The 23,899-nt window shown below is 42.0% G+C and overlaps 2 protein-coding genes across 2 annotated transcripts; one reads left to right on the top strand and one right to left on the bottom strand.

Annotated features, from left to right (window-relative positions):
- The first annotated feature begins 694 nt into the window (after positions 1 to 694).
- On the top strand, positions 695 to 7,981 carry mpnd (MPN domain containing). Its single transcript, XM_041936046.1, has 13 exons — positions 695 to 2,657; positions 3,199 to 3,401; positions 3,567 to 3,788; positions 5,029 to 5,128; positions 5,210 to 5,288; positions 5,373 to 5,469; positions 5,556 to 5,628; positions 5,738 to 5,814; positions 6,332 to 6,500; positions 7,078 to 7,148; positions 7,245 to 7,334; positions 7,428 to 7,520; positions 7,648 to 7,981. Exons 1-13 carry the CDS (start codon positions 2,654 to 2,656, stop codon positions 7,732 to 7,734), a joined length of 1,365 nt encoding a protein of 454 aa, XP_041791980.1. The 5' UTR covers positions 695 to 2,653; the 3' UTR covers positions 7,735 to 7,981.
- A 1,112-nt stretch (positions 7,982 to 9,093) lies between these two features.
- sh3gl1b (SH3-domain GRB2-like 1b) lies at positions 9,094 to 23,338 on the bottom strand. Its single transcript, XM_041936047.1, has 9 exons — positions 22,966 to 23,338; positions 17,884 to 17,952; positions 17,152 to 17,224; positions 16,929 to 17,072; positions 15,847 to 15,980; positions 15,577 to 15,735; positions 14,501 to 14,604; positions 14,185 to 14,318; positions 9,094 to 11,986 (listed from the first exon to the last, which is right to left on the bottom strand). The coding sequence occupies exons 1-9, from the start codon at positions 23,008 to 23,010 to the stop codon at positions 11,793 to 11,795; spliced, it is 1,056 nt and encodes a 351-aa protein (XP_041791981.1). The 5' UTR covers positions 23,011 to 23,338; the 3' UTR covers positions 9,094 to 11,792.
- Between the last annotated feature and the right edge of the window lie 561 nt (positions 23,339 to 23,899).

Raw genomic sequence — 23,899 nt, forward strand, 5'->3', positions numbered from 1 at the left:
ATAAATAAATTTCCACATTTAACGGCGTTTCACTGTCTCCAGTCCTGAGTTTAGCCACTAGAGGGCAGTGTCGCCATTCACACGGTGTTCCCAAGCCAGGTGAAGACGCTCGTGGTGGTTTGGAGGTTTGTTTTTCTTTCATCTTTGGCCTTGATGCTATATTTAATCACGTTAAATTCAAAAGTCTCGTCCAGCACGTTCACATTATATTGTTCAGTTGTTATTGAAACTGTTCTGGGTTCAGTTAAGACCAACGTTGGTCTTTTCAGAAGCTGAAGTTTGTGCTCATGTTGAATTGAACTGCGTTACTCTGAGAATTGTCTCTCATGTTTAGCCTTTCCTCAGAGACATAAATGAGATGGACAGAAGATGAGAATTAGAAACGCTCAGCATCACTGCAGGGCTGTTGCATGAGACAGCAGCTTTAATGAGAATCCCTCACAGAAAGTGCAGAATTACAGTCACAATTCGTTTCTCATCCCTTCACAAAGGAGCAAAGTCATTTAAAGAAAAAAAAAAATCCAACCAGACACAGGTCTATTACTGAAAGCCAGTGGTGGAATGTAACTGAGTACATTTACTAAAGAACTATACTTAAGTAAAAATTTGAGAGTATTTTCATTTTATGCAAATATGTACTTCTCCTCTACATCTCAGAGGCAAATATTAACTTTTAACTGCACCACATCTGTCAGACAACTTAAGTTACTATTTACTTTTCAGATTACAATTTTTCATACCTGTCCAGTAAGAACTACGTATCTCCAAAATCAGTGATTTTGAACTTTTCAAATAAACTAAAGGATTATTATTTATTAGGATACATGTTCCTTTATGAGTTGAAAAACACACCACGGGGTGGAGGAGGATAAAGAATCGTATTAAACTTCAGATTTAAATTTTTTATAGAAAAATTAAGGTTCTCTAAATCTGTGATATGTATGTTGTGTCATTCCTCAACAAGAGTGTATTTTCAAGCTTGTGTGTGTGTAATGACTGCCAAAGATAGTAAAATCTGAATACTGTAATAAATTGTGGTTTTCAGGCAAGTACAATTACTGCATGTGTGTCTAAGTATTCTGAATGATGCTGCTGCATTGTGTTACAGTCTCAAACATCCTCATCTATGCTTAAATCAATTAGATTCATGGTAGCAGGAGGAAGGACATGACATTTTGTCACTGTCTTACGGACTGATGAATATGTGGTAGTATAGGAGATCTATAACTAATCTGGATGGTGATACTGATGCTCCACTCATAGAAGAACACACTCTCTCGTTGTCTGATGAAAATGCCAGGAGCTGGCAGGTATGATAATGAATCACATCGATATCTGAGGCAGGATGGTGGGTTTACTGACCTCTCCTGACTCATTTAATGGAAAACTGGCTCCATCCTCGGCGGCACGGCCCGAGCGCTGATGGCCTGGGCTCTACTGGCACATCCAGAGCAAGCCTGCCGATACCTGCAAGATGACTCAGAGGACAAGCTTGTGCCACCTCAACTGAACGTGACGTCAGTTTAGAGGGAACAAACATGAGTGTTGCACTCTCGATAATATCCTGCCGAGTAAAAGTATTAGAAGCAGCAGCAAAAGGCCTCAACAGCAAACTTTTCCCAGGTCCAACAAGTTAATCCAACCATGTCGCTTCTTAGTTTAATCTCTAAATAGTGATCAGAATTAATTGGATTATTGTATGAACACTCATAATATGGGAATTAAAAGGTAGGCTGTGGGCTGGATTTTATTTAAATTAAGTTTAATGGAGCAGAAGTACAAACTACCATGAAATGGCAGCAGTCTGCTACTCAAAAGAAGAAGCACAGCACAGTTGCTTTGGCTTCCTTTCCGCTATCGCTGGCCTTCAGAGGCTTTTGGGGATGTGCATGTGGTCGCTTCCTGTCGCGTGAACACTGGCCTGTGTTACCACCACGTGGGGGTAAGAGGAACTGAACCCAGATCAGAGTCGCTGCTGGAGGTTTGCTGCCCTCCGCAGGCTGCTTCCCGGTAAATGCGCCTCTTTTCGGAGATAAAGAAGGAACATCCCGGCGTGGTGAAGGAAACCCCTAAAACATAATGAAGTGCGGGGCAGGGTCGCAGTATTGCACCACACAAATCACCGGCTTTTGCTCCTGTGCAGAGTTTCTGATCCAGAAAGAGCCCATAATGTTCAGGATGCACTTTTCATCTGCCTACATGCCAAACAGCGGCTGGCTCGGGGTGACTCTTCATCTCTCCGGAGGACACGAAGATTTATCGCCACGCTGTTTCCATTTTTAAGCACATTTAAGACATTCCCTGCAAACCCCGATCGACTAATTCGCCTTATTAGTGATCGTGTGTTGCGTTCAGGGTCCCGGCGGCGTGAATAATGGCAGATAAAGCGGCATGGCACGTCAGGAGCACACAGGGAGAGTGACAAGGACGGGGAGAGGGAGAAAGAAAGGGGAGGGGAGCTGACATTAAAGCAACACAACAAGGAAACTACACTGCGGAGCCACAGACGCCTTCATTTTATGTTTTTGAATAATCGCCGGAGCCAGTGTGGCGAAGTGTGTCTGCGAAAGCCGCCCGGAGCTCGAGCCCACACCGCGTCAAGTGCCCCGGAAAGGAGCCGCTTTTCACCGAGCTCCCCGACGCGTCCCGAGATATGGGTGAGGAGAATGAAAGAGGGGTTTAATTGTGATTCTGAGGGAAATTAACTGAGGGGGGTGGACAGGCCTCTTCTTGTGTGGAGGGAGCCATGCCCTGATGGGAGGTGGAAACAAAGGCCAACCGCATAGCTTAGCCGTAATTAATGAAATGCCAATTTAGATTATCTTTTGGTTATTTTGGCCCCTTGAGGTTCCTTTCAGCGTGATGGGGCTGCTATCATTTTTAGCATGCCGCACTTCTGATTGATGCTGGCTGCCATTACAGTGGGGCTTTCATTGTAAAGTCACTGTAGATGATGAAGGGACAGCTGGCTTTGTTCCTGGTGTGAGTGTGATATGCAGATGTTTGACTGGTAGCCAGATGTTTGGGCTCATTTTGAAGCCTCTGAGCAATCTGACAAAACATAAAGGAAGTGCATCACAACATGCCGGGGATTATGGTTTCTCAGCATTAACGTTCCACCCACATGTCACTCCAGCAGACCAGGGCGCATTAGGATCCATGATATATATATATATATGTGTGTGTGTGTGTCCTCAGGCTCAGAGCCACCCAGCTCTCCACAGGTGGTGGAGGATGGAGGAGAGGAGGATGAGGAGGAGCTGAGCGGAGGGGAGGAGGCAGACCTGCGGTCCAGCTCCGGCCGGGGCTCCCTGCTGACCCGGCGAGGCATCACCCTGAGAGTGCTGCTCAAAGACGGCCTGGTGGAGCCAGGGGACGGCGTGCTGGCCATCCACTACCTGGTAATAACACACATCACAGCTGGGTACAGTGAGAGGGTTTGTTCATGCTAGTTTTAACCCTGACGTGATCTGTTGGCAATGAAATGCACCGTGAAGCGACTTTAAAGGAGTTAAGCCACACACTTGCTTTTGGGTTTCAAATGTCTCCCCTCTCTGCTCCCTCAGGGTAAGAACTTCGTGGGAGACCTGTTGAATGATGGGAAAATCAGATGGGTGGAGACGGGCCAGATCTTCAACTCTCCTAGTGCCTGGGCAACACACTGCAAACGGCTGGTCAACCCAGCCAAGAAGTCCGGCTGTGGCTGGGCGTCTGTGCGCTACCGGGGACAGAAGCTGGTCCAGTATAAGACCACCTGGCTGCACAAGTACCAGCCCAGCGCGGACATGGTGAGAGACCAGAGGAGTTCACCGTTAAACTTTTTATTTCATACACATTACAGTCAGCATGTAGCCTCTAACATATGAGGCGATTTACTGCCCTCAGCGGCATCAAGTTTAATGTATGTTGAGATCAAACAGCGTGACCCACATTTTGACTTGAGCAATGAAAAGACCATAAGGTGCTTCTGAACAGCTTATTTTTATATACAGTAGTTCTTTCAGGTGTAAATACGGTTGGACAGTTACTTCCTGGATCAGCGCAGAGGCGTTTGGTTTGGCCGTTCTTGACATGCAGAGAGAGAGACGAGGAAAAAGCAGAGGAGAGATGAACTGAGGGCCGATTGTGAAAGAGTTCTGATGAAAATAGTGGATTGCAGAAGAACAGCGCTTTGTTAACCTAGAAGTAAAGTCTGCTCGTCTCAGGTCCTGACCTCAGTGTGGACATGAGCCACGAGCGGGTTTCACTTTCACACGCTTTCTTTGGAAAGACTTTTAGGGTGAAAGAAGAACAATTTTTTTTGTCCTGTCTTTTGGCAATAAATAAAAAATGAATGCATGACCCATAATTTCTTGATGGTAAATGAGGACAAAACTGAAATTCTGCTGGTCGGCCATAAACAGCAAGAATCCAGCAAGTCTCCTGAAACGTGTTGCTGCATCAGAATAAATATATAGTATGTCCAGAACTCAATGAAGTTGATGAGGTTGGACATTAAAAATATTGTCTCTGAACTGTTTTCAATTGAATATATGTCTAAAAGGATTAGCAAATGGTCACATTCAGTTTTATTTATGTTTTACACAGCGTTATGCTTTTTTAGACTCGGGCTGCATCTATTTTATCACTGTTAAAAGTCTGTTTTATCTAGATTTGTATTAATTCCTAAAAAAACAAGTTTTCTTTAGAAAAGTGAAAAGAATTGCAGGTACAGTGAGAGTGTTTCCAATATTAATCAGCTCCAGAAATGAGTGTCTTTGTCTTGAAACGAGAAAGAAGATGTTGCTGCTCTAGAATATAGAAAGAATAAAGAAAACATCTTGTTGATTTTAGAAAATACTTGAAACAAATGTGTTATGTTGGACTCAAGTTACGAGCAAAAGCGTTGAGATGCAGCCGTCTTGTGACCCCTCAGCTTTCTGTATCATGGTTGGGGTCACTGCTGTAGGGAATCTGTAAATCTTACCCACTGTCTTATACTGTTACACCGTCTATATCACCTTATCCTATATCACGTGTTGTGTTTAGAGCCTGGTGAGTGAGGAGGACGACGATGAGGATGAAGAGGAGGGCAAGACAGCTGTGCAGGCAGATGAGAAGATGAAGAACAACAAACCTGGACTGCATGGTATCGTTCTCTTCAAACTTCATAAATATATACGTTTCATAGTTGTGCGTCTTCAACAAACTGGATTCTGGACTCTTACAGATGTGCTAGTTTCACGGAGAGCCGACAGAGAGAGGATTCCCGTCAGGTACTGCACCTTGGGCACCAGGGATGCTACCAGGTACCGGCTTACATTCAGAAGGATCAGTTTTATGTGATCAGTGGAGTAATTTAGAGTGCGATAAACACCAACCTGTGTCCTCAGAGATCCGCACACACTGGTGGAGCTGTCGGCCTTCTCAGCCATCAACCGATTCCAGCCTTTCAATGTAGCCGTGTCCAGTAATGTGCTGCTGCTAATGGTGAGTAGGAACCACGTCTAAAGCGGGGTAATTAACCACCGGTGAGCAGTGAGGAGAGCGAGTTACCTGTTTTTTATCCTCATCAGGACTTCCACTGTCACCTGACCACCAGCGAGGTGGTGGGATACCTCGGAGGACGATGGGACACCAACACACAACGTGAGTGTGACTTCGCCTCAGGGAAAAGGAGAGTAAGTAAGAAATATGCAGTAAGGATGAAGCCGTTTGTAACCCCGGCGCCTTCCTCTCTCTGGTCCATGTATTTCAGTGCTGACAGTCTTGAGGGCTTTCCCCTGTCGGACCAGGCTGGCGGACAGAGACTCTGCTTCTGCTGTGGAGGAGGAGGTAACACATGGACACTGAATCTGTAGGCTGCTCCAACAGCACAGGGAGGTGAATGACACCCATTTTCAAAATTCACAAGTTCTTCCCAATCCCCAGCTCAGTGCTGCAGCCAGCACGCATCTGTCTTTCCGCTCTTGAATCACCATTTTTACATTTTTGCACTTTAATGAGGTTTAATTACGAGTTGATTTCTGTTAACAGTCCAGAAACTAAACTGCAGCAAATCAAATTAAGTGTCCTTAGTTTTGAAATCTTTGGTTCTGGGTGCTATTATTAGCAAATATATAGCAACACAGAATGTATTCGAATTCTAAGCACTGAAAGCGGATAACAGAATAGGAAATGCAAAAAAACTGAACCAACAATGCAGTTAAAAGACAAATTTAAGATTTTTCCAGATTAACACTGTGTTGCCCCAACGATTAGAACTATGTGTCCATAATAACCGCTGTGGTCGTACACTTTTATTCACCTTCACTGTTTCTAATCAGCGTCTGTCACGTTGACTCTGGTCCAGATCTGTCAGAACCTGTTCATGCGCGGGCTGTCGTTGGTGGGCTGGTACCACAGTCACCCGCGAGGTCCGGCTCTGCCGTCGCTGCAGGACATCGACTCCCAGATGGACCATCAGCTGAGGCTGCAGGGCTCGAACAACGGCTTCCAGCCCTGTCTGGGCATCATCTGTGGTACGTCCTGTGGGGCTACAGAGATGTGATGTCTGCAGGGAAACTCTCTCACTCTTTATTGGTCTCATGCTAAGAGACTGAATCATGCAACCCAGATTTTTTGTGCAGATGATTGCATTCTGTTTTTATGTGGGTTTTACACAGCGTCCCTGGAATCAGGGTTGTAGTGTTGCTGAAACAATACACAAATGATACAGCAGGAGATATAGAGGAACTATCTACTCTGTGCTGCGCTCATATTACAGCAACTAAAACTGCACTACAGTGTGAGAAATGCTGACCCACGAGTTGCACTACTCAAAAACTTGCACTTGAATGGAATGAGGGGATGGTATCTATCTACAGATAGCAGCACGTGCATTTAGTAACATAGCAGAGGAATATTTTACTTGAATGAGGCCTAAAATGTCCTCGAGTGTACAGCAGCAGTAGACTGATGTTAAAGGAAATTCAATAGAAATGTTTTAACAGCTGGATGCCCTCATGAAGACACCCTCAGCAGTCGGTGTGGACCGCTCTAAAGAGCCTCACTTCAGCAAATGACGCTTTGAAGCATTCAACTTTTTTTCTCTTTCAGGTCCTTATTATCACGGCAATCAAGGTGTGGCGTCCACAATAACCCCGTTCTGGGTCGTACCACCACCTGAGGTGAGAACACGGGCATAACCAGATGGAATTTACAGTACTTACCTTCTTATATCGAGGCTTTGTTACTAACGTGATGCATTATGTGCCTTCCTGCAGCAACGGCCCAATGACTACGGTATCCCAGTGGCTGTCGAGGTCACATACGTACAGGACAACTTTCTCACCAGTGATGTTCTTAATGAGATGGTACAGCCTCAGTCCTGTGAAAATGCTGCAGAGACATCTGTGCTGTAAATACTGTAAAATCATCATACAAAGCTCTGTTTATTTCCTCCACAGATGCTGCTGGTTGACTACTACAGAGCAGCTCCAGACCTCGTCCAGTTCAGCCAGTACTGGTGCCCTGATACGACCATGATGGACAAGATCAAGGTAGGAAGATTTACAAAAAGCTTGAAATCTTTATGAGGCGAAGATCCTGCCATTCTCACTCTTTCAGGACTTCATGTGCCCTCCAGCAGGTGACCTAACTTGCACAACTCTCCGCCTTCTTCCTCAGGGCTCTCTGAGTTGCCACGCTCCCAAAGACCAAGCCTACTCTCAGATCTTAGAGCACGTCTACAGTCAGCTGAGCAACATGCACTGAGTGGCTCGGCTGTGCATGTGTGCATGTGGCCGCTCTCCATCTCAAGTCTTTCCATTTCAAACACCTTGTGTGCAGAGCTGACAGGTCTGGGGAAAGACCTGCTTGAAAAACATCCATAAAAGACAAAAAACATAGATGCCTTGAATTCTCTCATTGAGTGATGTTTAATTTTGAAACAGCATTATGGTGAGTTAAAAAAAAAAAACAGGTCAGTAACTCTGAAGGTGCTAAATCTTGTATTTACCAATGATGAAATCCCAGAAAAGTACAATTGACACAGAAGCAGGCAGCATCAGATCAAGGAACACGATGCTAACAAGTGTTGAGCCGATATTTTACATTTCCCGGGCCAGAACTCAGCCTGCCTGTCCAGCCTCTTACCTTTTACACATGGACCTACGTGCCTATCTGTGCCAGTATCCCGTGGTATGAGCAGATATTGACAGATATGTACAATGTAAACTTTAATGTGTTGTAATTGCCTTTATAGACTAAACCGGTGCAGCAGTGGTGAGCAGGAAAAAGTGAAAGTGAGTAGAGCAAAATATACATTAGCAACGTATGCAAATGTGTTTTGGTTTGACCTTAACTGTACTCCGCAGTAGGTTTTGTGAATGTTTGTGTTCCTCAAGTCAAATTGGACAATTGCAATGTGGTGCAATTCTGTTGTGCCAAGCAAACTTTTTTTAATGAACCTGTGTGTGTGTGCATGCGTGCGTGCGTGTGTGTGTGTGTGTGTGACCCTCTGCCGTCTCCCTGTCGGGTTGTGTGAGACATGAGTCCTGTTGGTTAGGACAGATACTTGCTTCCTCTTTACCTGTACTGTATTTATTACTAACTGTGGATTGTGTGATGTACATGTATGAAGACAGAGCAATGCCTTAAGCCTGCTGATGATCCACAAAGCATTAAAATATACACACTGGAACTATTTAAACATGTCTGCTAGCTCTCAGTTGACTTTATTTTAAGAGTCTGTAGTCACGCTACACTCAATGCTAAAATCAAATGTGCTCAGAGTGGCAATGCTGGTATGATGTTAGGGTGTTCACCATCTAGAGATATACCAATACTCTGTTCTTTTTATTTGTAAAAAAAAAAAAAAAAAAAAAGAAGAAACAGCAAAGTTTACAACAGGAAGCTTAACTTAATATCTCACTCCTCAAAATTCTCAATCATTCTGAACCAGTTATAGTTCAGAACCAGGTTTTTGGGGGACATTCCTAGGCATTTTGTGCATGAAGCCAGAGGAAGCTTTCGTTTCCCTTTTTTTGCATATCTACTCAGTTCAAATGTCAAATACTTTTTAAAACCAGCCATGATTTGACGTCAGAAGATATTGATCAAATGCAACAATAACACATTTTTCTCTTTTATTTATTGTAAGAAGGGGGAGGTGGGGGACAAGAAAGAAGCACGTACAAAGACTTTGATAATAAAAGACAAAATATTGCGGTTAAATTCTGTACTCATACCAAAAGTAAAAAGGCAACTTAAATCTAAGACTTACATTTACAAGGTGTAATATAGGACTACATGCAAAGATTAATTTAAATGTTTTAAGGTCTTGTATATAAAAAAAATAATACTATCGAGAGCCCGAATGATTTAATGCTGTTCAAAGGAGCATTTAAGACTGATTAAACAAATACATAGCCCTTTAAAAAAAAGAAATCAGTGGGACATTTTTTTTTTTCAAACATGAATTAAAATCTACATAAAAATACAGTTTCCCCTTGTGGTCTGCTGATGAACCTCACATTAACAAACAACACATGTCCAGGAAACTGCTTGTAGTGTCAGAAATGTGCTGGAAACGTGCACACATGCATTTCTCTTTACACAGGAAAGTGCCAACGGCTAGAAATAAAACCAAAAGTAGAGAAGAAATTCTTAACCATTCTCTTAAGTAGCTGGATTAGGTTTTGGTTGCTGTATTAGTTGCAGTACTTCCCCTCCTTTCTTTATCAAAGGCACTAAAACAAAGCTATCAAGGACTTTTGTTTTTATAACAGTGTGATCCAGACAGCACAACCTACAGTCCTTAAACTTCGCCCTGAACTTGATACAAGCACTGAAATGTAGTAAGATCGGAAATGTAAACATATTAGACAAGGACCAAACTCGCGAGTGGGGGAAGGGTTTGGCAGCGCGGAGTGATGGACAAACACAGATAAGAAGAGGGGAAACGTAGCAGAAAGATACTGCAAACAGTGAACGAGAACACATTCGTCGTTCACAATTAAAACATTTATCCCACCAAACAATTCAGAATCAGCTGGGCTGATTTCATCTGGTAAGGATTCACGTTGCTAGCAAAAGTTCTCCAAAAGAGTCAAAATGGACAACAGCTTGTTTTTCCCTCGATGTTTTCCCTTTCACTCCAGGTCTTTCCCTCATACTGTACAGTGTACGTTGAAAAAGACTCCACCTGCAGGCGTGGGCTGTGGCTAAATCCTGAACAAGAAGCCAGCCTTGTCTGAACAGATTAAACAGGAAGGACACCTGTCTACATCCCACAGCCCCATGTACGAAAAAAATAAATCCAATCAGAGCCGTTGAGAATCGCCAGAATCACGGGGAATACAGAATACGTTTCAAAGCACAGAGCAGTTTCACATTCTCAAAGACGCGAGGGCAGACAGAAATAGAGGGACAGTTAGTGATGAATATGAAAGACTGAGTCGCTGCCAGCAGCGTCATCTATTCAGGCACTGCATGGAGTTAACGGGCGCCTAAAACTGGGCTCAAAAGACCGAAAAAAAAAAAGAACAGGCTTAACATGCGAAGACAAACAGACCCAAAACTAAATGAATATATGGCTGTGATACAGAATAGTTAGCAGTTTAACAAGCGAGCGATATGTTTTTATTGCATTTTAGAAACGTTTTGGCTCTGTTTCCTCTATTGAACAGACAACCACCTAACAACAAATCATTCTGCATCTCTACACAACAAACACACGCCTGCCATAAGTGACAAAAAGGTGCAACGTCTGCATTTAACTTTGGGGTCTGTGTGTGTTGGTGGAGTAAGTCAGTCACACAAGCATCAATCTCATTTGAGGACCAAGGTGCAATTTTCTCACAAATTCAGAAAGATGTTCTACTTTTAAAACTACCGTTGTACGCAGAGACTAACATCAATCAAATACTGAAACAACGTAAGGAAACCACTGTATCAGGCCTGTTGACTTCTGGAGCTATCATCAGTGCACAGCTTAGACATAGAGCTTTAAAAAGAGCATTACAAAGAGAACCTGAAGATGTTCTAAATCACAGATCTGAGGCTAATTTCAGCTCCTGTTTCTCATTAAAAATATGAAGATATCGACTTTTCAGTATTTCTTTCTTCTTCTTTAGATCCAACTTGTTAAATCACATTTCTAGCTGTGTGTAGTTCCATTTTAGTTTTGGTAGACGTAATTCTCAGTCTTGCCAGCAGGTGGCATCAACAGATGAGCTCCAGCCCTTATGGGGGCACGAACAAGGTTTTCGGCTTTGAAATGAGGATAATAATTCAGTCGAGTTGCACATGACGTTTACGGTGAGGTTTGAGTTGGCCTTCGGTCTGAAAACTGACTGTTATGTTGGTGACCAACCTGAGTTTAAAACCGACTGCAGTCACACAAAAAGGATGATATGAATGTGTCGCCCCAGTCATCTTAATCACCAGATTCATTAGGAATTGTCTTTTCTATATCAGTAATTTGTGGTTAAAGAAAAATATTGCTCATAAATGTCTCATTAGTTAGTCCTCAAGAACGGTCTGTGACTGCCAGATAACGAGTAAAGACATTTTGTGTCCAGCTTACATCCGTTTACCTGTGGGTGGAACAGGTTGATATTCTGGTCTGGACTTTGAAATGTGACCATCTTCTCCAGAGCTCCAGATGACAAGAAGTGCTCGTCGTTGATGATGACGCTGGAGCTGAAGGTGAAAATGAATATTCTGCGGACCATCCCTTGGCTTCACTTCCCTCCCTCTCTACTAATTCCTCTCTCCCTCTCCTCCTCCTCTCCATCAGTCTCCTCCTCGGTGCTCTCGCTCTCTTTGTATTAGTGTGGCAACGGAACGAGGACCTCGACATAGTTGAGGGGGAAGAATCCCGACTGGCCGTTCAGCATCCCTTCGTACCAGTTCTCGTCGATCTGATTGGTGAGGGTGATGATGTCGCCCTCGTGGAAGCCCAGCTCTCCCTCGTTCTCCGGCTCAAAGTCGTACAGCGCCTTACAGCTCGGCTGCTCCGGGGCTGACAAAACACAACGAGATGACGAATCAGGACGGGGGAAAACATTCAGGATGCTTTCAGACAGAGTGAGGGGGTCACAGCAGAGCCAGTTTCAGGAAAAGGTTGTCACACTGCACACCCTAAACATGTAATCTACTGTATGCTGTAGTTCACACTTGTCTTTATGTGTTAGTATAACATTAGCATGTGCTACAGTCAGTTCTACTTCAACACAGCATCACAAACAAGCTCAAGATTTCAGACAAGTTGAATCTTCGACCAAAACCCATCCTATGACACTGTGTTGCTGTACGTCTGGTCTCCGCCCTCCCTATCCATCCATCGTTTCCTCCATCTATCCCGTCCTCTGTGACCTCACATAGATCAGCAGAGGAGAGTGGAGCTCCACACGCAGACAAACTAGGCTTTTTTGTCGCCTAACAATTTTCTCATTGTATCAAGTTTACCCCACAGACTGCTGGGCAGGCTCGAGATGGGGAAAGCTCTGGTCACTCACTCTCTGTGTTTTACTCCATACTGTATCAATTTACAGGGGCAGAAAAAATTATGTCAACACGTAATAGATAGATAAGGCTTAATTGATCTCACAATGGGGAAATTCACTAACTGAATAGAATCAACTCTGAAGCACCTTGGGCATATCATAGACATTTGCCTAAGGGTAGGTTACATTAGAATAAATACCAATTGGTGAAAGGTTGCCATTAAAAGAAGTCTGAGGAGCAGTTTCATAAACTGACAAATACTGCTAATTAGCTCGTTAGCTAAAACAACCCACTTTTCCCATCACTACTTGTGATGTTGTTGTTAAGTTGCCTTGAAGATAGCAGCAACTGATCATAAACAGTTATGATGGCAAGGCCAGAACATAGATAACAAATGTATTTATGAGCATTTATTGATGGCTCTACCATAAACTCCCATATTATAAACTGATGCTTTTTGGACTCTTACGGGCAATGTGATCAAGTTGTGACCAACATGTTAGCAAACAGTTGCTTCGAGAAGTTATGCAGCAACAATACTGTCCATTTAAAGTCATGTCTCTGGCCACCTGATGAATGCCCATTCCAAAGTCCATTACTCACTCTCATTGTGCTCTGCTTTTGTGCTCCATAAACTATGCAATATAGCGGTAGCACATAAATAGCAAAAACAATCAATACTGTTACAAATACAGCAGTTTGCAAAAAAGTTGGGTGATAGGCATGATTGGCATGTTAGTTAATATTCCTGTCATTAACCATAGAAGAAAATACTAATAATAATACTAATATTTAATTATATAAGGATGAATTTAAAGGATGTGTCAAATAACCGTATATTTAAATCAACTGAAGACTGAGCCTGTGGATGCAGAGGGGTTAGCAGCTTTTAGCAAGCCAGGTTGCAGTATCTAGAGTACAGGATGTGGATTTCATACAAAACCACATGCATGCTGTTAAACTACTCATGCATCAGAAACCAGTCATTACATGTCGAGCCTGTGATCAGCAACCTGTGTCCTGCTTCCTACATTTCACACGGGAAGCTGTGCGAGCACACTGCACCACGTTAGCGCCACAAAAACCGACGAGGACAAATGGCCCACACTATCTGTGACTCACACAGTCTGGGTTTCCGAAAGGACAATCTGGCCAAGTGAAAAGACGGCTCTGATGATGTCACAGGAAAGAGGAACAAGGTCAGTTGGAGAAAGGCCAGCGAGATGACAGGGCAGGACGCACATTTCACACACACCTCCCCCCACTCACAGAGCGTCCATTTTCTCATGGTCAACAACTGAGCACATTCGAGTCAAACATGCGGTACATGCCACCATTTACAACGCCTCGATCACACGACAGAAAAAAACACTGAATTGGTTTCACATACTTCTGCTGTGTTACTGATTGGTTGCAGGTCTTGAGCAATCATGTTGGAAGTTTTGCTGTTGCTGGAGCTCTTTTTCACGTATCATATGCTGCCCTTTGTGTTGCTTTGAGAGTGACGTAATTGACAGGATGAATCCAGAATAATGTTGGAGAGTTAATGTGTCATCTGTTCTCTGGCGTCAACCACTTTATCATTCTGACATTAATGGTTTGTTCAAATTTATTTCACCCAAGTGTTTGTGGTAAAATTACAACATGTTGATGTTGATCCTCACTAACGAATAATCACTAATTAGTTTTGAGCAGCTATCAGCTCTTTCTTACCCGAGTTGCGTGAAGGTGGCATTGCCATCGAGGTTGAGTAGCCGCCATTTGAATGGTTGTCGTCTCCGAAGTCAAAGATGGGCTTGGGTTTAGGTGTGTATTCACGTCTAGGCCGACTCTGAGCATCATTCATCCTAATCAAAAAATGTACATTGATTTAAGTTCTACATTTCCACATCTCCACAGTAAACACAAAATGACGAATGAAGTTACTGCGACTGAACCAGACTTGGAAAGCTCTATGGAGAGAGCAGCACAGGCAGATGAACGTGAACAGTATGTTAGTATTTGTGTGTGTCGGGTTTCATTACTGCACCTGTCTCTGAGTTTGTCAGAAAGCTCCTCCAGCACCTGCACAGCCTGTCTGTGGTACTGCAGCTGGGACTCCACCAGAGACGAGAGCTGGCTCACCTGCTCTATCTGTGCACACACACACACGAGATAATCAATATCACTTTACTGAAATTACTGTATTTATCACTCTAATGGATAAACAGTTCCATATTCTGGATTATAAATAACAGTTCACAAAAGACCCATTGACAGCATGTGGACGTTGTTGCGTGTCTTCTGCACAATGGAGACGCATCATCATGAAGCTATTGTGCAGATAGTATTTCACCTCATCTCAAGATAGCAAAAGACCTTGACTTAAGATTATTTTGTCAAACTACTATTTCCAAGGCCAATTTCATGTGCAAATAGGCGGTACATAGTACTGGGAACTACATACAAGGGACTGACACTAGAGAAATAACAGGAAATATGAAACAGACGGACTTCCCTCAGGTAGCACTGGTAAAACTAAACCCTCAACTTCTGTGCTGTAGTAGAACAAGACACAGAAATTCATTTAGACTCAGATATATGATCCAGGCCTTTTGTTCTCCTCATCCAGAGCTGCACACACCTGCAGTTATGTACAGGACCAACAAATCTTCTAATTCCCCAGCCCAAATACTGATTAAACATTAGAACTGCTCAACTGTAGCCAGTAAATGACATGTTTATCTCCAGTGTGAGTGCTACTGTGCTGAGAGGGTGTGTTTCATTCCCCTTTACAGGTGTAACTATTGGTGTGTGTTTGTCCTCTGGGTGTGTGTTGGACAGCAGCCTTCCAATGCAAAAGTTCAAAAGCTCAAGAATGAAGCAACTGATGAAATGTTTGATGTGAGTGGTGGTAAGGTAGATCACATGAGGGCCCAGGCTGAAAATAACCGTAGTTATCCTATGAAATGTCTTTCATTAAGATAAGGACACTTTCTATGCTTGGGTCAGGGATTTTTTTTTATATATAAGATGGACTGCACAGTGGCAGGATCGGGCTTAAAATTATGCTTCAGAGGACAGACACCAACACCAGACACAGAGCAATAATAAACAAGTCCTCACATCAGTCTCCAGCAGGTTGTACATGCTCGTCTCGGCCACTTCCTTTGACTCATGGAACTTCTCCAGGGCCTGTCGAACCTCCTCATCTGGGATCTTGCCCTGACGCTTTTTCTTGTAATCATAGTCAAGGCGACGGCCTTCCAGCTTCTTCAGGTGGTGCTGAGGTGATAGGAGCCATAGGTAGTTTAAGAGTGGGCACAGAAGTGATCACTATTTCTCATTAGATTTGACAGTTTGAAGAAATGATCATAAAACAGCATGTCAGTCCACCTGTATCTCTCTGAGGTCCTTGTCACACAGCCCTTGCAATGGATCAATGAAGTTCTGTTTGACATCGATATCTAGAGAGTCTTTGACTTCTGCCAGTCTCTTCATGGCCTCTCCAACATCTACTAGTGCTCCACCTGAGCCAAACAGATACAGAAGAATAGCTCAGTGACATTAGATTAATAGTTTAGTACCAGAGTTATATCACTATCAGACCACACATAAAGAAACAGATAATATTGAACACAACCACACACAAATTCAGTGCTTGAAATATGCATATATGCAACTGAAATTTGCAAAGCTAGTTTAGTGTCAGGCCACGTGTCCTGTAAGTTTCAGACAAGAGGTTTTCCATTCAATAATCTGATTATGGACCCTATTTTCCCGTGTGTTTGTGTACAGACACAAGTGTTTAATAAGTGTCTGTCAACATTCAGGAAAGGATCCCTACAGAGAGAGACCTTCTTGTTAAAGTCTAAGATCGTTTTTGTTTAACTAGCAACAGCCACTATATCGCTCTTGCCAAAGCCACCAGACTCCATTTACAGAAACAGTAATTTTATCATCGGAAAACACACTTCATTCAAATTCGACAGAAATATAATAAAACGCACCAAAACCTTTTTGGTTCGTCTTTCCACTGAATCACCAACTCTTGTCTGGTTGAAATAAACCCTGAATTCACCGAGTTAGACGTGAAAATATTAGGAGAGAAGCGAGAGGGAGAACCAACGTCAGAGAAGCAGCGGGACAAAACGGCGTGTAGAGCCAGAATATTTTCACATCTTACTCTGGAATTATTTTCAAGGGACGTTTTGACCGGAGAGATTTCAAAAGATCACATTTCAAAAGTTTTTCCCAGTAAAAAAAATGGTAATTATCAGACAACAGAAACTCATAGGATTTCATAAGCACTGTAAACAGTTTGAGTGCAATCAATCAGTACTGTAAGTATACCACACATACACACACAAGGACAACCATGGGGATACCCGAAAACCCAAAATAACAAACCCCAACATTCCTCCACCAGGAATTTACTATCCAAAACCACTACACACACAAAAACACACACATCTTACCAAAGTTAGTGTCCTCTCCGAGTTCCCGTCCATACTTGCCCATACACTCTCCCAGCAGCCCCTCCGCCTGAGGGTAGCCTGGATTCTTCACCTGACCACGGATCTTAGACATGGTGTTCAACATGGACAGTTTGGCCCGAGATGCTGCGGAAGGGAATTGAAAATAATTTCATCAATGACTTCAAGCAGTTTAAATAAACACATGACAGGCTTTCTTTCTCACCTGGGTTGGGCTGAAGGTACTCTGATGTTTTGGAGATTACCTCCACTACCGCTTTACTGGTCACATCTACTTTCTACAAAACACAGTAAGCACACATACATCACAAGTGTACAGCAGAGCTCCTGTAGTCATAAAACTGAAAAATAAAACAGGCTCATATACACAAAAAAAGTATTTTAAAAATACAGTTTTTTTTCATTCCAATCAAGCTGTGTTTATTAAAGTGACATGCACCTCAACGTGCTGGTCTGACTACGCATGAAAGCTGAATGCTATTTTAAACACTCAAATCTCGCTGTATAATGGATTTATACATGTTGTTGATGACAAACAACATTGTAAACTAGGGCTAATCAATTAACTCTATAACTAGTCAGAAAATAGTGAAAAAAATGCACACTAATTTTTCCCAGAGCCCAATATTTAATTTACCATCACACTAGAAGACAAGCAATTACTAACATTCGAGAGAGATTAATCAGGCCATTTTTGCTTAAAAAATGACTAACAATTATCAAGGGTTATCAAATATCTAAATGTTGCTGATTGACTCTTTGTTCAACCGAACAGAAAGTTTCCTAAACCAACAGAGGATGATGTAATGCTTTAAATGAGGTGAAAACATCAGTCCGACAGACTCTGTTTGTGTACTGTGTGTAAAACCAACCAGGCCTACAGCTTTGGCCAAAGATGTTTTTGTCTTTTAGGAAAACAGAAAGATGCCTCGCTTACCCGTTCCAAGTCTCTGAAGTCATCATCTAGTTTAGTTCCTTCAGCACCTCCAACTTTCTCACTTACCATCTATGAGACAGGGACACAAGAGGAGAAAGGGGGAGGAAAGGCACAAAGAGTGTAAATTAATCAATGCTGCTCATAAGGTTTTGATTTGAGTGGGGAACAAGGCCTAGGACCATCTCTAAATTACACATTCACACGTCTGCTCTGTGTAGAAAATGCAATGAAAATGAACATAACACATGAACAACAATTTAGCAAAATCTGTGTGTTGAGCACAGCATATTAAATGGCCTGTTTAGTGCAAATAACAACATGTGACTTTAGAATAACAGGTAATAGTGTAGCAATCTTTGTGTGTGTTGAAAGACCAACAGCACAAACAGTGTTATGCAACCCCTATTGTTTATACTTTGCAGGATGAAAAAAAATGTCAGACCAGCTAACTTCACTACTTCTATTTTAATAAAGAAAAGATGCTACAGCTTAAGCAGACAATGTTGATTGCAAGCATATGTATGCCCAAGCGAGATCTGCCGGCTTGTTTTTAGGCCACAGACAAAATCCTAAGAAATGGAAAACAGGCCCTTGTCCTGTACATGCACAGCATGTACAGGACAAGTATTTTTGTACATCCTTCTTTGCTAATTCCTTCAATTAGGAGCACGGTTTATGCTTTTTGAGAAACACAAGTCAGTCACAGAGAACTGGAAAATAAATGGTTACTCTGGCAATGAGTCGAGCCTGTTTTGACTTCAAGATACTTAAATACTCCTGCTGTGTCCAGGAGCTACACTGTTCCTTATATGAGTTTCTGTGTGGAATGGGCAGAAAAACAACTGCAGTAAGAAAATAAAAATGGCACGCAACAACAGTCCTTGGTTGCAGAGTAACTTGTAGAGCTATTATTCTGCAAAGACAAAAGCGAACCACAATGACTACTTTGTGTTTTTGCCATAATTACAGTAAGTATTATTCACAATACTTTTTTAGTAATAAAACTTGTGTCAGACCAGGATGTAATGAATCTGTCTTGCTCTTGTGCATTTAAATTTTGAGTGAAGCTGTGACAGACCTGCTGTTAATCTTTAATTATTTCGTCCAACAGTATTAACAGAGCGAGCATTTCAAACTGTCTGGACAGTTAATGAAACACTGCATGAGAGGCCCGGAAAAAGGGCTAAATTATTTAGAATTGCATTTGTAAGATTTGTCAGTTTGTTTCTTTATAACACGGTAGAGTTAACTAGAGTAGTCTCACAAGACTTGGTGATGTTATTACTTTCCTAAAATACCACTACATGTGAACAACATGAGTTTTAAATAAATAGCTTTTACACATCTGTATATTTGTGGGACCTGGCCTGTACTATATACACTAGGCATGTATAATTCAGCACAATGCTCCTGATAACTTTACAGACTGGCCATATGATCTCTTCAGGTGGTTTACCAATCTGCATCTGTTTATCATACATATACAATCCTTTGGACAACAGATTAAGACTGCTTTTTCCTTTCCTTACTGAAATTCTCATATCTGTGATAGAGCGACAGCAGTTTGCATCATTTCCTACATGAGTCAAACTACCGTTGGTGACCTTGTGATTACTGGAAGTACCAAGACTTTTTATGACTACGCCTCTCTAAAGGATAGTATGATGGGTGAGTAAACAGTAGAGCTCGAAATGTAGTCACAAATCTTAACCTTAGAGCTTTAGGTATGCAGACTGAATACATTTGGATTACACTTAAAGCTCTGATGAATTTGGTCATCTATCTCCTGTTCTAACAAACAAAAAATGAAAGCAGCTGACAAGACTTCTGCTGAACACTCTTCAAGTCATACTGCAGAATCTCTGCTGTATGCAAGAAGCACATGACGAGGGGCCTTTGGGGATTCAGGTCACAAGCAAAGATATAGCCTCGACTCTCAGCCTACTCAGCATTTGACTCCCTGCCTCAGAGGAAAGACTGCAGTCTTCAGTACTAAAGTTTTACCAGCACCCTAGCTTGCCTTACAAGACTGTTACAGGGGAAGTAGAATATAATTCACAGTGGGGTATAGCAATATTTTTGAAAAACCATGATTCCAAAAAAAAGTTGAGTGCTAAAAAAATAAATTTGAGATTTTAGTATTTTCTGATTTTGGGAAGTACAAAAGTGAATTTTGGCAGTAATGTTAGCCACTAATTAATGCTGTACTTTTTCAGGTTCATCAGATTCTCGTGTCAGTGTAACATTACTATTTACATGCACACAGGCTCAAAGGAATGAAGCCCAAAAACATCCACAGAAGTTTTGGTATAAACACACATAGTGCTACACAGAGGGATCAGTCTATAACAGGTATCCTTTTCATCATAATGACACAGTATTTAAGCTACTGGTGGTTAGTTAAATGCCAGTGCATTATCACAGAGCCTAGTTCAAGATCTTGAAGATTGCAAGGCACAGGAGGGTGACGTACACAAGGCCTAGATACCAAAAGAGCAGTAAGAGAAAGAGGAAAAGTGTCTAACCTAACATAGATTGTTTCCTAATGTATTGTGAAAACAAATCAGCTGTAAACATCTATCACTGGGTCATCTCTCTCACACAACAAACTTGTCTATTTGCTGCAGCATGACATACTGTTGTTAAAACCAAAATTTTACGGATACAATGTTGTGTCTAGAAAACAATTTCTTTTATTTTCTTTTTTTTTTTATCTTTTCCTTTTATTCTTATCTTACTGACACCTGTTGCTTTTAAATATATCCAGAAATCACAAAGCATAAAACTAACATTTCTTCCTCCATATGGCCAGGGGCCAATCACTGCACGAGCATTGCAGGCACCTGTATTATGACTCAATCTAGATTAAGTCTTAATCCCAGATGAAGTCTGCACCAAACTCTAATCTACTTTTTATCAACAGCCATTAACTAATCTCTCCTAATTGAACTGTGTTTTAAAGAGTAATTCTGGCCTATTATTACATGTGTTGGGGTAACCAATGGAGGCAGTGGTCCACCAGCAACTTGCATGTTCTGCGAGGAAAAATAAGTGTTTTTATCAAAGGAGCCTGGTGGTTTTGAACAGAGAGATATATATTGGTAGTTTATGTTTAAACAAAAGGGGTAATTTCCATAATGTTATCAGAAACTTGGAGCAACAATTTGAGCCTGAGAATGGCAAAAACAAGCACTTCTAGTGGACATATTTTGATATGCCGCATATGCAACCATATGCCATATGAAGACTCTCGCAAAACAACATAGGGTCACCCGGCAAAAAAGTTGAACATCACTCAGCTGTTGCTGCTAAACAACATTATTTCAAGGTGCTATGTTGGCCAATCAATACTTGCAAGCACAAACTCCGGGTGGATTACTTTGTAACGTGAACATAGTATTTCTACCATTTCTCTCTCATCTGTATCATTGTGACAAAAGATAAAACTGTTGCCACCATGATAGCTTTTAATAGTTGTAAAATTCTGAGAATAACAAACCGTTGTGAGGTGTTTTGCCATCTAATAAACCTTTAAAGGTAACTGGACTTCCTAATCTAAGTGTGATACTCGCAAAGAATTGGTATGTTTTGAAGATGATTTGGTGCTTCTCCTAGTCAACGTTAAAACTGTAAGAAGAAAAGAACCACTGGATATCACAATCACCCCCACTGTCACACAGAGAACTTTTGCTCTTGTTTGTGCTCTATGAGAGTCTGAAAGTTCAGATTTCAAGATTTACTGTGAAGAATATTTCTCAGAAAAACAACAACAGGGCAGGGCAGACAGCGAAAAAAAGGACATGCAAGCTACAGTGCAGAGATATCGTTTCCACAGCCAACTTCCTACATGCCTCCAGTGTAGAAAATCTGTGGTATGTCAAGTGTTATTGACTCTCATGGAGTTTTGGCAAGAAAATCACCTGCATTGCAGTGAAATAAAGGGAAAGCACACTGTTTTCCCACCTCCTTCTCTGCATCATTCCTTGGCTTACTTTCTCTGGCATTACTCCACTTAATCCACCTCTAACACTTTCACCATTAATTTTCATAAGTCAGTACCTACACTCCTAACATGAAAGCTTCTAAATCATGTTATTTTTCCTCGCAACCAAACCAACAGGGATCTGACTCTGTTCCTGACAGGAAGCTGCTGCAGAAACCAAATGTCTTTCCTGCTTAGATCAGCAGGGGTAGGAAGAAAAAGAGACTCAAAAATCCTTTTAACCGTCCCCGCCCATGACTAAGAGAGCTGGCCAAAATTAAAAACATTCACACGAAGGTTCCTACACTAAAAGACAGTCAGACATTTTTTGTGGCCATGGCTGGCATTGGCATTTCTACTGCAATGGTATTTTAGGTTTATCTCCTTCACTGCCCTAAATACTGATCTGGCTCGCTGAACAAAAGTCTAACAAATAACACAGCTGGAAAATAGGTAACTGGGTCTTCACTCCAAAGAAGTACTACTAGAACCTGGTGTTCAGATTACACTGCCACACAGACACAAACTGTCTCTCCATGAATATCCCAAACGGTTATCTTGAATGTGTCGATGCTAGCTTGGTTTATAATGCAGGACTTTTACATGTGTTGTGTTTTATTTTTTGTTTTTTTTTTGTTTTAAGAGCTCTGAGTCACCCGGAGAGTCCCTTAGGCAAACAGACCTAGCTAATGTTTACCACAGGATGTGGACTTGCTCAGTCTGAATTGGTGCACTGCTGGGTAAAGGCATATTAAAAGCACAAGATGTGAAATACCTGTAAACAGTCAACGGAATAATAACGTTACTTAGCATTAGCTTAAGTTAGTTAACGCTAGTTCCAACTAACGTTAATGCAAAACATATCTGAAAGATGGCCATTAACTTAAACGTGAGTTAGCTATAAAGCAACACAGAATGCCAACTAACACGAAAATACATTTTAGACATTAACAAAAGCATTTCTAACATTAGCTTCCTGCTGTCACAACACAAGCTGTTATTAATGTTAGCCAACTACAAACCGCTAGCTAACAATGCTAAAAGAGGCTAGCTGCTAACGATACTTGACAGTTGCTAGCTTAGAGAAAAGTTTTGCAAACCTGGCTGGCTTTATAAAACTGTTTCTTCAAGCCCGCTACAGACATCTTGAACCCCGGCCGTCCTCAACTTCCGACGAAGGTGTAAATAGGTCACGATACAATGAAGTTAGCGATATAGTTTGTTAGAAAACGGGCCAGTGCAAAAATGTTTAGGAGGAATCATAGGACTGCACAGCCGTCACTCCAAGTCGGGACACGCCAACTGACCACGTCCACGTCGAGGGTGATTCTTCCCACTGTCACAGCAGATAACAGAGCGAACTGTGCTAAATCCACCGAAATTAACTGTATTATCTCATGAACTGGAAACTCTAAGAATCTAGGTCAAACTTGTACGTTATACAGAGCACCAAATCTGCACCAGCCACTTTGAAATCAGTTTCCCGAGTTTACACTGGAGACGCTGGAGGATTCTTCTGTTAGTGCACACTGCCCCCTGCTGGATGTTGCAGGTGCGCACCTCGTTTGTCTTCTGCTGCACTATGACGCCAGATGTTCCCATTTCAGACAGCACACTCACGGCATTTTATTGTCGAAACACATAAAGAAAGAAGCAGGCTTACTGTATTAGTCCTGATTGGTAAAGAGAAATGTAATTTGGTTGTTATATGCATGCAATGGCTTGAAACACAGCTGGATTTCTTGGGTGCGTGTACAGGTTTTAATGCACAAACTTGAGACAGTGCTCTTACAACTATATTCTGACACAGCCACCATCCTCAAGACAGGACCTCAAGATTAGGTAATATTCTATGAGCCATTTCAAGGCCCTTATGTCATTTTATATCGTATTTTCGTGATTCATGTCCCCTGGAGTTCTGGGACCCCTTGGCAGTTGGCCTCCTTACCTGCTTGGTAATCCGGGTTTGAAAATATCACTCTGTCCCGTCTTTTCTCACTATCTTAACAGCATCTAACCATCTATCTAATTTCA

The sequence above is a fragment of the Chelmon rostratus genome, chromosome 4, assembly GCF_017976325.1.
Source record: "Chelmon rostratus isolate fCheRos1 chromosome 4, fCheRos1.pri, whole genome shotgun sequence".
Taxonomy (NCBI): domain Eukaryota; kingdom Metazoa; phylum Chordata; class Actinopteri; order Chaetodontiformes; family Chaetodontidae; genus Chelmon; species Chelmon rostratus.

Bases quoted from the DNA above. Each gene is read 5' to 3' on its own strand.
- mpnd (XM_041936046.1), top strand. The intron at 5,815-6,331 runs GTAACACATGGA...ACTCTGGTCCAG, and splicing joins CTTCTGCTGTGGAGGAGGAG to ATCTGTCAGAACCTGTTCAT. The intron at 7,149-7,244 runs GTGAGAACACGG...GCCTTCCTGCAG, and splicing joins GGGTCGTACCACCACCTGAG to CAACGGCCCAATGACTACGG.
- sh3gl1b (XM_041936047.1), bottom strand. From the start codon at position 23,010: ATGTCTGTAGCGGGCTTGAAGAAACAGTTTTATAAAGCCAGCCAG. The intron at 15,736-15,846 runs GTGGACTGACAT...CTATCACCTCAG, and splicing joins AGGACCTCAGAGAGATACAG to CACCACCTGAAGAAGCTGGA. The intron at 14,319-14,500 runs GTGCAGTAATGA...TTTTTTGATTAG, and splicing joins TCTGACAAACTCAGAGACAG to GATGAATGATGCTCAGAGTC.